We start from the raw sequence: 17,241 nt of genomic DNA, 5'->3' as shown, positions 1-17,241 counted from the left end.
AATGCAGTGATCTAGGGTTGACTTGCCCTGTCAGAAGCCAATTTGCTCCGGCCCCAAAATTTGCTGGTCTGATATCCAAGATTTCAGTTTATTGGCTAAGTGATTGGCATATAGCTTCCCCATAATGGATAAGAGACTGATCGGTCTATAATTATAAAGGAGCTGAGGATCACCTTTTTTAAAAGATCGGGACTAATATGGTGTTCTTCCAATCATCTGGTATTGCACCAGACCGATCTAAGGCTGTAAAAAGGGCTGCTAGGAAGGGGGCCCACCACTGAGGGAAGAGACGAGTTCCCGGCCATGTTCGATGGGACACTCGGCTGCTATGCTGGGCCTCTGGTCTCCCTAGACCTCAATCCTGTGGTGCGCCCCATCTGCATGAAGGCCAGGTGCGCCTGTTTGCATTACGGCCAAAAATAGACTTAGAATTGGACCGCCTGGTGGCCCAGGGCATCCTAGAACCCATGCCGCACACCCAGCGGGAGACCCCCATAGTCACCCCGGTCAAACCCAACGGGGATGTCCAGATATGCGTAGATTATAAATGCACGATTAACAAAGCAGTGCAGGACCATGCATATCCCGTACCGGTCGTCAGACACGTATTGGTTTCCCTGGCAGGCGTGAAAATCTTTGACAAGCTGGACTTGGCTCAGGCCTACCAGCAGCTCCCCGTAGACAAAGCCACCGCAGAGGCCCAGAAGATAGTGATACACAGGGGTGCATTCCAGGTGCGGAGGTTGCAGTTTAGCGTGAGTGTGGCTGCAGGGATTTTCCAGAATCTCATGGACTGTCTCCTCAAAGGTATCCCTGGGGTCCAGCCATTCTTCGATGACGTTTTGATTGCGGCTCTCAACTCCATGACCTTTGCCGAAAGACTGCGGAAGGTGTTGCAGTGTTTCAACTATGCTGGCCTGAAGTTAAAGAGGGAGAAGTGCCTACTGTGAGCGCCACGGGTAAAGTTCCTGGGCTTCGCGGTCGATGTGCAGGGCATCCATCCTATGGCCGACAAGTTCCGCGCCATTGTGCAAGCGCCTACCCTGTCCTCCAAAACTGAACTCCAAGTGTTTCTGGGGCTGATGAACTTTTACCATTCATTCCTGCCCCACAAAGCTGCCATAGCTGAGCCCCCACACCATCTCCTGGACAAGACGGCTCCATGGGCCTGGGGCCACAAGCACACCGCCACCTTCACAGCCGTGAAAGAACTGTTGACTTCCAATGCGGTCCTGGCCCATTTCAACGAGTCCCTCCCCGTGGTCCTGGCATGAAATGCATCTCCGTATGGGGTGGGGGCGGTCCTGGGGCACCAGCTGGCAGATGGCTGGGAGGTGCCCGTGGCCTATTATTCTTGTACCTTGTCTTCAGCTGAGCGCAACTACATGCAAATAGACAAGGAGGACCTGGCTATCGTGGCAGGGGTTAAAAAATTCCATGATTACCTCTATGGCTGCCCCTTCACAGTGGTCATGGACCACAAACCCCTTTTGGGTCTGCTGGCCCCAGACCGTCAGACCCCCCAGATGCTCTCATCCCGTGTGCTCTGCTGGACCATTTTTCTTGCCGGCTACCAGTATGCGCTCATCCACTGCCCCGGCAAAGCAATGGGCCACGTGGATGCTCTCAGCCACTTGCCGCTGCCATCAATGGACCCGGCTCCTGCACACCAGATCACCCTGCTGGAGGACCTGCCAGACTGTCCCGTCCAGGTTGCTGAGGTTGCCCACCACACTGCTCGGGACTGCATTCTCTCCCAGGCCCTAGACTGGGTGGGAAGGGGGTGGCCCACTGGTCCGGCAGGCCCAGATTTTGCTGCATTTTCCTTGCACCAGGATGAGCTATCATCCCACAAGGGTTGCCTGCTCTGGGGCAGATGGGTGGTCATTCCCCCTCCACTCCGCCAGCGAGTATTCGCTGCTCTGCACGAAACGCACCCCGGGATTGTGCCCATGAAAGCTTTGGCCCAGAGCTATGTCTGGTGGCCGGGAATGGATGGTGAAATAGAGGACCGGGTAAAACGCTGCCATGCGTGCCAAGAGTCCCGACTGGAGCCCCCAAGAGCCCCGGTATGTCCATGGGAGTCCTCCTACAAGCCGTGGGCCCGTATACACCTGGACTTTGCCAGCCCCTTCCAGAGGCAAATCTTTTTCATATTGGTGGACTCCTACACCAAGTGGCTGGAAGTGGTCCCAGTCCCCTCCACCTCGTCTCGCTCCACCATCTGTGCAATGTAGTGGATTTTCAGCACACACGGCAACCCGGACACCTTGGTAATGAACAATGGGATGGCCTTCACCTCCAGGGAATTCCAGGAGTTCATGAATTACTATGGCATTCGGCACATCTGTTCTGCGCCATTCCACCCCGCAACCAACGATCAGGCTGAACGCATGGTCCGAACAGTGAAGGAGTCCCTGCGCCGAATGGGGCCAGGTGACTGGGACCACTGGCTCACCGCATTCCTCTTCAATGAGTGAATAACTCCCCACACAGCCACCGGGCGCAGCCCTGCTGACCTCCTCATGGGAAGGTGCCTCATGACCAGGTTAAACCGGCTTCACCCCGACAGGGCCCCGGAACACAGCACAGCACCAGACAGCCAAGAACCTCCCTGCGGGTTCTTTCCAGGTGACCCTGTCTATGCCAAGAACTTCTCGCGGGGCCCAGGATGGATTCCGGCCATGCTGGTCTGAGTCACAGGCCCCCTTCCTACAAGGTCTCTGTGAAGGACAGGCAGCTGCTGAGGAGACACATTGACCAGCTACTATGCCGGCTCCTCCCCATGGATCCGGTAGTGGCCGAGGACAGTGAGGATGAGTTTACAAGCCTGGAGCCCAGAAACTTGGAAGACAACTTGCCCCCCACTCAAGTGCAATCAAGGCCAAGCGCACCACCCACAGAGGATAGCAGCGAGGCCTCAGTACTGGACAGCACGACCGAGCCCCAGGGCAAGCAGGTGCCAGGACGTCCTCCTGACACGGCAGCAGCACCATCCGGATCAGCTCCGGAGCCAACAAGCCCAACAGCCAGATTATGCTGCTTGACCTGAGAGTGGCAGAGACCAGCCTACCTCAAGTACTGTTAGTTAGGGTAGCTCTGAACCTTGGGGGAAGGGGTGTTATGTATTAACCGCGGACTGCACACACGGTTGGGTTAGCACGTAGTCATGCACTAGGGCTAAGATTCGCTCAAAAGACAATAGCTGGCTTGGATCCTAGAACGGACCAATTGGCCACCCCGGATCTGGGAGTGGACCTATGGGTGTTAGTACACTGTAAATAGCCAATCACGGGTTGTGTGTATGGTGTGTTTGGGGATTTAAGCAGGACTCCGACCCTGCTACTTTGTTTTTTAGTTTGGAGCTGAAATAAACTATGAGCTGATTCACTACAACGCATCTGGACCCAGTACTTTACAACAAGGAACTTGCTTTTCCTGTTGTTCACATTTCTTCAGAATATATAAACATGCCAACAGCTCACGTATTTATTTTATTTTAGATATCATCTATATATCTATTTCTCAAGTGTGGCCCCCATCTGCAGATATTTAGGTTTGCAGAAAAATCTAAAATGTTTAAAAATATATATATATGGGGAGGGTTTAATTTCCCTCCAAATTAAATAAAGTGTTGTCTGTGCATTCATAGACAACACATTTACCATTGGTAGCTGGGCGGAGCTGGTGAGTGGCAGTGGCTGCTGTGGCGGTGGAGCCTGGGAGCCCAGCCATAGCAGTAGTAGTGGAGTCCAGGACCTTGGCCGCAGTGGTGGCGGAACTCGGGAGACACTGCTAGGCCTGGCTGTGGAAGATGCTGGGAGCTGATCTGGGCCCAACTGCAGTGACAGTGGATGCTGGGAGCTGCTTCGGGCCTAGCTGCAGCAGACACTGGGAACTGTTCCAGGCTCAGAGCAGCTCTCTGCCACAACCACCAGTGTGCACTGGCTCCAAGCTGGTGGTACCTGGAGTTGTGCCAGATGGTGATGAGGGGGAGATGAGATCCCCCTCTGTGAGTTTCATGCCCCCTTAAATGTATATTCTAATAGCAAATCTGAGGATACTTAAATCATGTGACTGGAGCCATGAACGGACATGAAAAATGCCCCAGATTTCAGAAAAATCTGAAATCTAAAATAAAAATAGACATTAAAAACACCAAAAAGGAGCACCTGTAGCTTTAAGAAGTGGAAAGCCTCAGTGGCTGTTGCTATGTAACCACAGCATTCTAGGCATGGGATTTGTCATTAAAGGCAGGGGGGACCAGTAGAGCCCTTTCCAGGGCTGTTTTGGCCTTTGAAGGACTCATTGGAGCTAGGCATAGCAGCAACCACTGAGTAACTTGATACCACCCCACTTGCATGATTCACCTAGATCTGGTTGCTTGCTACTGTTCAACAGCCAGCCGGGGTCGAGCAGAAGCCCATGAAATTGGGGCATCCCCCACCTGGGGACTGGCCTCCCTATACCAGGGGTTTTTTTCCTGAAAAATTGGAAAAATTGAAAAAAGAAAAGTAAAAAATTGATTATGGAGCATTTTATTTTAACATGATGAATAAAATATTTTATGACAAGGTGTGCAAATATTTTCCAAATCATTTCTAAAAAATACGTATGGTATCAGATTGGTCTAATTTCTGTGCACTGAGGACAAGCAAGTCCTAGGTTACACACTGAACTCTCCAATGCAAGAACAAGATGCATTTCTTCCTTTAGGAGGTGCTATTGTCACAAGAAAAGAAAAAGGTTTCAGTTATGTTTTTGAATGTGGGTGGGTATTCTGTTTGTAATAAATGTTTGGATACACTATATTTTTAATATGCTAGTTGTGATAATTTCATGCCAAATAAAAATGTCCATAGTCATATTTTATGTTCCTAAAGTAACATAATTACTTTCATTCTGGAAAAAAAAGAAGTGCTAATGTAGCATTTTTTTCAATTTTTCCAAAAATTTTCGTGTCCCCCCCCCAAAAAAAAACAGGGAAAAAATGGGATTTTTTCCAAGCTTCAAAATTTCCAGAAATTTTACATCTTTAGGCAGAAAAGAGGGATATGCTATGGGGGCTTTCAAGGAAGGAAAGGAGGAAATGGTGGGAGAGAAGGAAATTCACTGCACAAGTCCTTATGGGTTCCCACTTGGTTATATATATTTTATATAAACTTATCTCCATTTTTCCTCCCAGTGGGGACCTAAAGCAGCTTACAACATTGTTTCCCTCCCCACTCCATTTTATCTTCATAGCACTACAATATTTGTGTGTGTGAGAGAGAGACAGAGACAGAAAGTGTGGCCCAATGTCACCCCAAAAAGCTTGCAAAACACAGACAAAATTTGGTCTCCCAGAACCTATCCCAACATTCTGACCACTATTCCATGCTGGTTCTCACATGCAAACCAACAGTGGAACTTAAGACATGGTTAAAGCAATGTTCAAAATGAATGTTCAAATTAACGCACAAATGGAGCATATGGATGAGCATATAGAATCACAGAATCACAGAGTTGGAAGGGGCCATACAGGCCTTCTAGTCCCACTCCCTGCTCAATGCAGGATCAGCCTACAGTATCCCTTACAAGTGTTTGTCCAGACGCTGCTTAAAGACTGCCAGTGAGGGGGAGCTCACCACCTCCCTAGGCAGCTGATTCCACTGTTGCAGAACTCTTACTGTAAAAAAGTTTTTCTAATATCCAGCTAGTACCTTCCCACCCTTAATTTAGTCCCATTATTGCGAGTCCTGTCCTCTGCTGCCAACAGGAACAGCTCCCTGCCCTCCTCTAAGTGACAGCCCTTCAAACACTTAAAGAGAGCAGTCATGATCTCCCCCCCCCACAAAATATTTTCCTTATTGTTCTTGAAATTTGAGCTCAACTGCACCTTAATTCTGGTTTCACTAGGAGAATTCTTAAAACTACTCCTGGAATGTACCGTTTGCTGCAGCTTTCAGTTTTTCAATTTATTTGCATAATTCGCCTTGTGTGATACTGAAGCACCAATACAAAAAAGGAGGTCTGATCTAATACCAAAGCAAACTATTCATCAAAAGAATCTTCATGCAATCATTTGTATGATCATATCAACACTACTTCTTCCCAGTGGGTTACCCAGTGCACACATGTATATCAGTAATGGAGAGGATGAAATAATGGATGAATCCTAGTGCTTTGGGTCCATTTTTTAAAAAGAACAGAATATGTAACTCCCAAATCAAGGAGAGATTATGAGATTTTTGGAAGCATTCCCAATTGGAAGCATTCCCAATGTGAATATTTCTGCTTAAGTTAAAAAAAAAATCTACAGAATTTTGATGGATGAAGAGAGTACTGTTTTTGCACACCCCTACCATCCTTCCTAAAAAAAAATGTATACAAACCCATAAGATGCCTTTACACTGATAAGATACTGCCTGTCAGTTCATGGAGTCTTGTAGCCACTGTAGAATAGAAATAATGCTTTAGATTTCATCTTCAATTTCAGACCACTGTATTTTGGGGCAAAAGAATAACTGGCGGAGAGCATTCCTTTGTCTTTGGGTAGATCCTTTAATAAACATTTTCTTCCTGTAGGCTTCCAACCAAATGTCTGGAGGAAACTTTTCAATTAATCAAAGACATTCAGAAGTATAAAACTGTCACAATAGGGGGAAGCTTTCCTGAGGTCTGTTCACATTGTCTAGCTTTTGCATTATCTTTACAGTTTGCAAAGAATGAAGCAAAGGCAGCCCTGCTTTTCCTCCTTCTGTTCCCATTCTCACCCAGCCAGGCTATTTATGCATTAGTCAACCTTTTTAGCCATTAGGACCATCTTGCTCCAGAAGTTAATTAACACAAGTGCCATAATTTAATACAGTTAATGCTACTTGATGCCCTTTAATGTACCTTCCATTAGTGATATTATTGTAGTATTATCCTGTAAATTAAAACGAGATCAAGATGAAGAGAGGCTCTCTTTAATTAAGGTAGTGGCACACTGAACTCGTCCGTTATTCACCCGAGAAAATCGCCCTGATTTAGTGAAGCGGGCCATCCATAAGTCAGAATTAGTTTATGTGGATTATTAGGTTTCTCGAATAATAGCAGCACAATGGGGTTGCTGAAATTGCTAACAGCCACATTTCCTCTTTTTTCATTATCTTAATAAACACACAATGAAAGGTAGCAAATGGAAGCTGAATAAACAAGTGGTAATAGAAGGGCTCCAGTGTTTATCATGAGAATGCAGGGCTTCATCTCTGGCACAATATACATTAGACTCATTTCACAGCAAAATGCAACTGAATGAGAAAACAAATTGTATATTAAAGACAGGTCTCCTGGCTTGAATGCCCCAGAAAGGGTTTTGTTTAAACGTTTACTGCAGAAGCTTCCAGACCAAAATCGTCTGCTGTATTTTTGACATCCTCAAATTTACAAGTGATCTATTTTGTTCCTAGGTTGTCTGATTAGTGCTTGACCTTCAGCTGAATATTGCAGAACAAAGGCTTCTGCAGATATAGAATACAGTTGAATTTCAAATTCATTTAATTAAACTGGAGTTTAACCATAAACAGGATATAGATTCAATCCATCCCAGTTGCCTTTTCTGTCTTTCCCTTTGGGATGTTTGTTTAATGCCTTAAGACAAAGGTGTCAAACATAAGGCCCGGGGACCAGAACTGGCCCATCCAGGGCTCTTATGTGGCCAACAAGCAACTATTGCAAGGGAGGGAAGAGAAGACTGCTTGGGGGGAGCAGGGGGAGCCACTCTGATTGTGGCTTCAGCACGGCAGAACAACCTCATCTGCAGCAGTCAAGCAGGCTGGGAGCATCTGCCCAGTGCTGCACCACTGGCTCTCCAGTCCACACATGTAGGTTTTCCTTTGCACCCCCCTCCCAGCCCATGGGGCCTTGGCAGTGAGGATACATCAACCCGGAGCTTACCAACTGCTGTCTTTTATACAGTTTATATCTCCAGTACCTGGCATTACATTTTATGGCACACGTGGCCCAGCCTGACATTCATGTCAGATCCGGCCTTCGTAACAAATGAGTTCGACACCTCTGCCTTAGACCTTTTTCTGCTATGTCAGGTTCTTGTCAGTTATGGCTTCCTTTTAGTCAAACTGAAACTTCACGCACTTCTGCAAACACTATCAAGGCTGGTGCACTCTCTATGGTTTGTTGCTTTAAAACTTTTAAAAAATCCATGTATAGGAAAAGCCATAGTTTACTCTGCCCAAGCTATGCCTTCTGCAAACAGAAAATCTGGAGAGACAGGGAAACCATGACTCCAACTTTGTTCTCACATTAACCATGGTTTGCTTGGTAAAGATATAACCCAGAAGTGTCAAACTCATTTGTTACAAGGGCCAGATCTGACATAAATGTCACTTGGTCTTTGTTAAGCTGAGCCATGATTGCCATAGAATGGAATGCCAGGTACCAGAGATATTTTACCAATGACTGTGAATCACAGCCCTTCTCAGCACCTAACTAACTACCATTTGCTCGATATGCATAAGAAGTTTTGCACAGCACAGAATGCTATTGTCTGACAATCAAAGTGCAACAACCAGAGACACTTGTGGCTCTTTAAAGACTAACACATTTCAGAAGCTTTTGATGAGTTGGAGCATGAAGTGCTGCATTCTGTTGCCACAGGTGTGGCAGCCAAAGACAAGTGGCTAAGTGGCACCAACCAGGGGGACCCAACAAACCCTGTTTTAAAGAAACTACTACAGTCAACAGGCTAGAACCACAAGGGGAACTGTAATGCTCCCCAGCACCACAAGCAGGCTTCAAGCACTGCCACTCTCCAAAGATGTTTGAAGAAGGAAGGGGCATGAGGCAGCCACACAGTCCCACACCTCCCTCAGTCAAAGTCCCAAATTCATCAACAGGCTAGAACCACAACGGGAACTGTAATGCTCCCCAGGACCACAAGCAGGCTTCAAGCACTGCTACTCTCCAAAGATGCCAGTTCCACTTTAATTGCCTTTTGCAGACTTTTATTTCCTGCCAGCTCCACAGCATTATCCAACCATCCAAAATATTACTGCCCATGTGCAAGCACACAGACACACATCCAGTACCTACCTTTGCCATGTGCATTTCTGAATGCCTGCTCCTGTCCCTGACCTTCGCCTACCCCCCCCCCCGCTTACCACCTACCAGACAACATAGACAGAACCTCACAAGACCTACTTAAATATATGTTAACAGCTGCCAGAGTAATATTTGCAATGAAATGGAAGACTGACCTACAATAGAGATCACGAAAGAAAGACTAGCTGAATATGCAACATTTGCAAAACTAACCAATTATATAAACAAAAGATCACTGAAAGAATTTCAGCAGAAATGGAAATAACTAACTTAAAAAAAAAGTTTTGGAATTACCTGAATATCATATTATAAGTGATGAAGATATTGATTATAGTTTCAATAATTCAATAAATAATTAGTAAGAATAAAATTTAGATTTAGATAAATAATTAGATCAATATCAAAGCTTTTACAATGATTTAATTTTAGTATAGAAGCCTGTTAAATTGTTAAAGATATAATTTCTTCTGTTGTTAATAGATTATTGTTAACATTAGGAAAGTTCTTCTCTATTTTTTAAAAGAGAGAATCTATCCCAAATTCTGTAATTCTGAAATATTCACATTTTATTACTTGCTCTTATATTTGAAATATGTAATACATTTGGTAATATATCTGCTTTTACTTGTTGTACGAAACAATTCATAATACTTTACAAATTTGATGAATCTATATTTCTCCTCTACCCTTTTTCCCTTCTGTATCCCAACCTTTTAAGAGAAAATAATAAAAAAATCATTTATAACTCAGTGAGTGTTTCTGAATGCCCCCCCCCACTTCCATTCAGACCAGTGGCATACGAAGGGGGGTGGGGGGGTACAGTCTGCCCCGGATGCAGCCTAAGGAAGACCTTTGAAGGGGACCTCGGAGCCAGTGTCATGCTGCGTTCAGCCAAGTGTCTTTTTATTTTTAAAACGCTGTTCTGGCTGCACCTACTAGGGATGCAGGGAAGTCTCAGTATAGCAAAAAGCATGCTAGGATTGGCTACACTTCCCTTTCTCCAAGACTGAAGCAATCCTGCTTACTAAACCCAACAACTAAGCCAGGACGCTGAGTGCTGTTACAGTAATTGTCAGCCTGTTGGTATTTTCTCCAATAATCTAGCCTTCTCTCTCCCTTTCCTTGCACCCAGCTCAGACAGACCTTGCAAAGCAGTAGTTAAGGTGTTGCAGCAAAAAGCACCTTTCCCTCTCTTAATTTCTCTCACTATTTTCACACATTTCTCATTCATTTTGGTCTCCATCTAATTTTTCCGTACCTTTCCCTTTGTTTTCATTTCTTGGTCTGAAGACCTTCTCATCCCTATTCTGCATGGCAAAGTGTAGTGTAGTGACATCATCACACTGGGGCTGTCGTGCAGCGACACTCTAGCATTCAGGAGGGGACTTGAGCAGAAACATTCCAAGGAGGAGTTGGGAGCCCCCCTGCCACAGGAAAGGTAAGACCTGGCAACCCAAATAGTAGCAAACTTTTGTTAATAAGTCTTCTCAAATTCTTCTCAGAACTCAGTTATTTCCAGTGAACATTCCTATTGGTGCACTGACAAAGTTTATTTATTTTTATTTATTTATTTATTTTCACACTTATATCCCGCCCTCCCTGGTGGGCTCAGGGCGGCTAACAGAGGCCAGATCATTAGTCTAGCCATAAGTAAAAACATATAAAAATATAAAACATTAAAACTAAGACTAAAGTGCTCTATCCAGTTACTAGTGTCCTAGATCCTAGAAGTTAGTCCTTCAAAGTCACATGACTGAGTTCTGAGAAGAATTTGAGAAGACTTATGGCGAGATCTTGTCGATGGGGTCGCGAAGAGTCAGACTCAACTGTGCGACTGAACAACAACAACAAAATGGATGGTTTGTGACTGTATATACAGCCCTGGAAGAAGATTTGCTGGAAACAGTTTGCAGAGGTCAGCAGGACCTGTTGGCTGTGGCGGAGGTGGTTGTGGAAGTGTTCTTTGTTCTATTATCAGAAAGGAAGAAACAAGGTTCTCATCACTTTAAATCTCTCCAAAAGCATCTGTGTTGAAGGAATTTTTCTATGAAGATTTTGTGAATAGTTTTTTTGATAGACCTTAATATTTCACTATTGAAATGCTATGTGAACCTTCTGGCATTTTAAATTTGATTTGGAAGAAGGACTGATGTTACGGCTATAGCTTTGACTTTGTAAATGGCGGAATTCCTTAATTGATGGCTTATGATGATTTCTATTCAGCTTTTTTGGTGATACTCTTTTGGTTGCACATGCTACAAGCCAGGGCTGCTTAGTTCACTAGCACCAACAATGGGCATTTCCTCACTCATTGCTTCCTCCCGCAAACTGACAGCAAAGCAGGAGGAGACAATTTGTAAGCTGACACCAATTGCTATTGTCAGCAAAGGAAGGGTTTGAGCCAAGTGGCCCTGGAGACACTGGTGGAGTTGCTAGGGCTTGGCTCTGCTTGCTTGGGACCACTGGTGACTATCTAGGGCAGTGGCCCACTGGGAAATTTCCCTGCAAGTTAAATGGCCAGTCTGCTCACAGAGAAGGGGGGAAGGAATAGAGGCTGGAGGAAGTTCAGGGTTGTTTGTTTGCTTTTGTTATCTTAGGATAATGAGTTACCTAAATAAATCAGAGAAAATGTATTTAACTATATGATGGGCAGTCAGAACACCTATAGAAGAGACGAAACCCAAAATCTTCAGGGTAGCTTCTTCCAGATATTACCCAGATTTATCAGCTTGCTCTTCATTCCAGCAGTGAGAGCAACCAGGATAAAAAACTGTGCTGTTTTTAACTTGTAGGAGAAACAGATTAAGCTCTTATCAGCGAAAGAGAGGTAAGGATCCACATGAGTTGCGGGGGGGGGGGAAGCGCCTCTTCCAGACATGTTTTATCAGCACCAGCTGAGCGCAAAAAGGAGGGGGAAAGGAACTTGCATCAATTTAATCTATTGGGGTAGCATTATACAGCAGATAACCCCTTTGTAGTATGTGTGTCCGATTACTGGAGCGTTTAACCGACAAGCAACAACATCAACTAAATTCTCTACATTGTCACATTTAATTTTTAGACCCAATTTGTTATGTGATTATTTCATTTTTTAAAATCCTCTTCTGGAAGGCTGCTGATTTTAATTCTCTTGCAACAGCCTTTTTCTCTTGTGTTTGCCTCCTAATTATTATTTTTGTCTTCCTACTACCATATGGTGGAAAGCAGGCTCTTCAGCTGCAGATTCAAACTTTCTTTGAGCTTAGAAGGGCAGGGCAGGATACGACTTCAGCAAGGAGTAGGGACAGTTCTTCAGAAAAGAATGTGATTATTCTTCATGTGGGTCTATTTATTGAGTTATTCTAAAAGTCACTACAACAAATGTAACAAGAGGTGTGTTTTGCAACTGTTCCAAACTGTTTGCAATTTAAACTTTACTGTAAATTCCCACCATATCTATAAACCCCTCATCAAATTTGAAATAATGTCCTCAGAAAGTAGGGTTGAGGCATGACTCAAGTTTAGGTTCAAATATCCATGAATTGCACCCTTTTGATAGGGAGAGAGTAAGTGAAATACACAAGGCATATGAAGCAACATAACACTCCAACAAGCATAAAAGAAATCTCCAAATAGCATTAACATTTGTCAGCAAAACAATAGCTGTGCATTTAAATAACAATTATTAATCTAATGGCATTTTACCAGTGTTTTGACATTTTACATTAATAACATCTAATATGTGTTAGAGAAAGGGCATGAGGAATGTTAACTAGTACAACACACTTTTTAGGTTTTTGTTTTACAATTTGAATTATTTCTTCTCATTAAGAACACAATTTCACTGTGAGACTGTGTTGATCAGTTCAGACCCAACTTGCTTCCTGCCTTATGTTTTTTATGCTAAGTGATAAAAAGATAAGCAGACATTAGTACCAAACTGTATTTCTTTAATTGTACTGAGAATATGGTGTTAACATCTAAAAATGAAACAGACTTTCTTGAATTCTAAACAAGGATAAAGGGGGTGTGTGTCTTTTTTACACATATGGACAGCTAGAGACAAGCTTTGGCCATGGGACTGCTTTTCTTCCTTCAGCTGGAGAACCATCTCATCCTTGGAGTGACAGAGCTCTGCTCCTTGCCAGGGAAACCTGTCTCCTGACCCTTAATTCACACAGCCTGAGTGTTGCTCACCTTCATCAGTGCCAAGGTTCTAAGAGATGTTGGGCAACAGGGCTGTAAGAGATGCATCTACTCCAATGGCAGGTGGATGCAAGAGCTTGTACCACAGTACCTACGCAAAGAGGTAATGGCAGAAGCATCCTTTTGGCACAAAAACACTCATAGAGCACAGTAACCCAATTCAGAAGATTTTTTTCCATATCATTTTGAAGATCAGAAACCAAGGCTTTGTGGATTGAATACCATGGTAAATTATCCCCTTTGTGCTCAGTTTGGTGTAGTGGTTGGGAGTGTGGACTCTAATCTAGGAGAACTGGGTTTGGGAGCCCACGCCTCCACATGCAGCTGCTGGTGTGACCTTGGGTCAGTCACAGGTTGTTTCAGAGCTGTTCGCTCATGAGCAGTTCTCGAAAGAGCTCGGTCAGCTCCACCTACATCACAGGGTGTCTGTTGTGGAGAGGGGAAGGAAAAGGAGATTGTAAGATGCTCTGAGATTCCTTCGGATACTGAAGGGCAGGATATAAATCCAATCACTTATCTTCTTCTTCAGTTCCCTTTTCAGTTATCATTACAGTGTTAACCATAGTTAACCCTGTTCAGATTTGCTAACCACGATTAGTGTTGTTCTTCCAAACAAGAACTGGAAATCCAGGTCAACCATATTTCTTAATGCTAGTTTGGAGGGCAATTGCAAACCCTAGTTTGTCACTTCAAATATCATGACAATCTATGGTAGTGCTGAATATGATTGGAATGGAAAGTATTCAAGGTTGGGAGTGAAAAAAACCTATGCTTGCTCATAGTTCATTTCTAGTTTACCAAAACACATGGTTTGAGGATTATTAGAATTGAATCAGTATGTGTGCAATGAATGGCTGGGTACCAGTACCATTGCAAGGTTATCGGTTGTGTCCTAGCACAGGAAATGCGTTTCTAGTACTATATTATACTACTGCTGGTATCAAAGCATCAGTGCTTATGAATGGCCCATAAGACAACCAAGTAATGTATTAAGACTGAAAGCAATCAATAGATTGGAGCTTAATCATAAAAAATCAATTATCTTTTGCTGACAACTGCTCTTACTGGATACTCTGTATTCTTCTAATATGCTGAGCCCGTTTCTCGGTTTGTATATATTCAGCTATCAATATTACATTAAGGCCTCATTAACTTCTTAAATTTTAAAAGGGATCAGGAATCCACACTTTATTTTTAAAAAGAAATTACAGGTAATAGGGTAAGGTAATGCCATAAACAGTCAACAAGAGATCCTATTCACCTTTTCTTGTCCCAGTCCCATTCAGTAAGAGATACTAATGCAGATACTCTCAATGCATGCCCAAAATTTTAAAAATGTAGACACTCTCAATGCATGCCCAAAATTTTAAAAATTGGGACAGTACCTCTGGTTCCTGAGAATAGACTGAGAACACTGTGCATAGTGCCTAACACATGAGCAGCACATATAAGACCTGGATGCTTATGTGAACTCCATAAACACTGCACAGTGTGGAAGAGGATGAGTTTTATTCTCATTTGCTATCTGAAGCTACAGAAAATGTTTACTGTGTGCACATAACCAGTTTTCTGCAAGATCTTGCTGTACACGGCTATCTCTAGACTGGGGCTTTAGTCAGAAGTTTAACCAGGCAAAAGCCAATGAACTATAAAACATTTTTCCAGAAATCTATTACAGCACGAATTAGCAGGGAAAGGATGTTAATCTCACCATTGTTGTTAAAATTAGCTGGAGAAAAGATATTTTCCCCACCACCAGGTTTGCACCACACACACAGCCTCTTGTTTAGTTAATTCTGAGCCACTGTGGGATTGTTCTCAAACAGCATAGTGAGTTAAACCCCTCAGACCTGCCACAGTTGCATTGTTTGTGCCAGGTACCATACAATCCTGGGAACTAGAGCATTTCCAAATATTTTACACTACTGTGAAAATGCATCTCTATTGTTAAAATGTTAGTACACAAACTTATGAGATAATCATTATGGCAAACTATCATTCCATCCAGACAATAAAGGAACAAAACTAGCACATGCTAGCACATCTGCTCCGGAGAGATCATGGGTTTGCCAGCACCAGAATTTAGATTCCCCATCTCAACCATTCTATGCAGAAACACAACTGTTGTCTTTATGAAACTATGTGGATAGACACCTGTGATATAACGGATGACGGCAGTCCCCTCCGCTGTCATGTTATGATCTTTAATGTTCTAATTTAAGTTAAGAAATTCCTTTTGACTCTGAGGTCTTGCCTCTGTCCCATTCAATCACCCAGAATCTTTCATTAAATATGACTAGGTATTTGCACTGTTATCCTCCCACATAAGGGAACCTAATGCATTTTGGTGCCTGATGCAGAAAATCCAAATGACACTCCTTCCTGCTCACGTTCTCCTGGACCTGACCCATGGAAATGAATGGGAAATATTCAAAGGCAGCTTTAGTCAGACTGCTGTCTTAATGATGCCCAGTTGCTGCCTGGATTAGTCACCTCACCTTGACTCATGATGACACTCTGTCTACTTCCAGAGAAATGTTCTACCATTTGACAACAATTTTCCTCTTTTTAAAAATTTTCCTTTTTTTGTGTGTTTGTTGAACATTATGTGCACTTCTCTTTCAAATGTCGGAACATATGTTTCTCCCCTACTGTGCAAAAAACCTGCTGAATAGGCTATTCCTCAAGCAAAACATCTCTCCAATCACCCTTCCATTTATTGACAATGGCTAAAGTCCTACTGGCTCCTCGTAAGGCTAGTACCCACTCACACAAACCAGCTATGTCCAGTGAACAAGCTGACTGTTACACTGCATCACAAAAAGACAGTCAATACAAAAGAAAGCCAAAGAACAGGAGTTTGACTGGCTACATTTCTGATGATGCTTACACCAAACCAGAAGACTCCTGGATATGAATGCTGAGGTGGTGTGCTGGGTTTGTCTAAGCACTACTTGTTTTACAAATGAGTTTCTAAAAACTGGGAGAACGTCAAATTCCAGCATAGACTAACATCTTCATCAGCAGGGAAAAGGAAGATGGCAAACTGTAGTAATCAAAGAAAGAAATTAATACAGAAATGTTTTACATTTTCTTACCTTCCAACTACTTTTATGTCTGAGATTGCATAAAAGTAGCGAGTCAAATGGTCAGTATCCACGTATATTTCCCCAGTTGCTGGCCTGAGCAGTCTTATCCTCAAGTCTGTGACAGTAAAGAAATCTCTTAGGTTCTTCGTTGTGTCAAGTTGGCCATACAGAGAAGCCATATTATGAAGTCGAGGCCCAGCAAAAAATGCAAATCTATCCTTAATCTCAAAATGGATGATTTTACTGTTTGCCATGTACCCCGTAGAATATTCTTCTGTGCAAATGATTTCAAGGACTGTGTGTTGAGATAAATCCCTCACTGCTTTTGGTTCCATATTGAAAGCGTTTAAACAGTCTGTAGCATAATACTGGTAGGGTTGCCATGTTCGACCGTAGTCGAGGGATTTCTCTAGGATCATTTGGTCTGGACGGCTGGATTCAAAGGTGATGACTATGTTGTCTGTTAGCTCGATAGTTTTGTTCCAAGAGAGAGTTATATTAACCCGGAGAGGCTTTGGGTAATCTTTCCATGTGGTAGACTGCCAAAAGGTATATGGATGCCTTCCTTCAACATCAAACATCAGTTCAGGTGGATGTGCCAGTTCATCTATGGCTGCATCACACTCATTGCACATGTAGGGGTTCCCCTGTGAAAGAAGGACAAAAGGAGATGTAAGACATACAGTCATTAGATGCAAAGGATTTTGATAGTTTTTAGTCAGTTTCATATGCCATAGCAACTGATAAAAGGACAAAGGGTTACCTATCAAAGAAAAAGAAATGGAAGGTCTCTGGAACTAGTTTTCATTATAATGGCAATAGCAGGATAGGTGTAATGATCAAATACTTACTCGTGAAGTATACAGTAAAAATACATAACCCC

General features: G+C 43.4%; 1 protein-coding gene across 1 annotated transcript in view; it reads right to left on the bottom strand.

The window, feature by feature from the left end:
- NTNG1 (netrin G1) overlaps window positions 1–16,993 on the bottom strand; it is a 211,848-nt gene extending 194,855 nt beyond the window's left edge. The window contains exon 1 of the mRNA XM_015422564.1: window positions 16,368–16,993. Within this exon, the coding sequence (XP_015278050.1) occupies window positions 16,368–16,993 (626 nt within the window). The remainder of the gene's footprint in view (window positions 1–16,367) is intronic.
- Between the last annotated feature and the right edge of the window lie 248 nt (window positions 16,994–17,241).

The sequence above is a fragment of the Gekko japonicus genome, unplaced genomic scaffold (assembly GCF_001447785.1).
Source record: "Gekko japonicus isolate JY-2015 unplaced genomic scaffold, Gekko_japonicus_V1.1 scaffold1485, whole genome shotgun sequence".
Taxonomy (NCBI): domain Eukaryota; kingdom Metazoa; phylum Chordata; class Lepidosauria; order Squamata; family Gekkonidae; genus Gekko; species Gekko japonicus.
The sequence above is the reverse complement of the archived record's forward strand: the minus strand, read 5'-3'. Positions and strand labels throughout refer to the sequence as shown.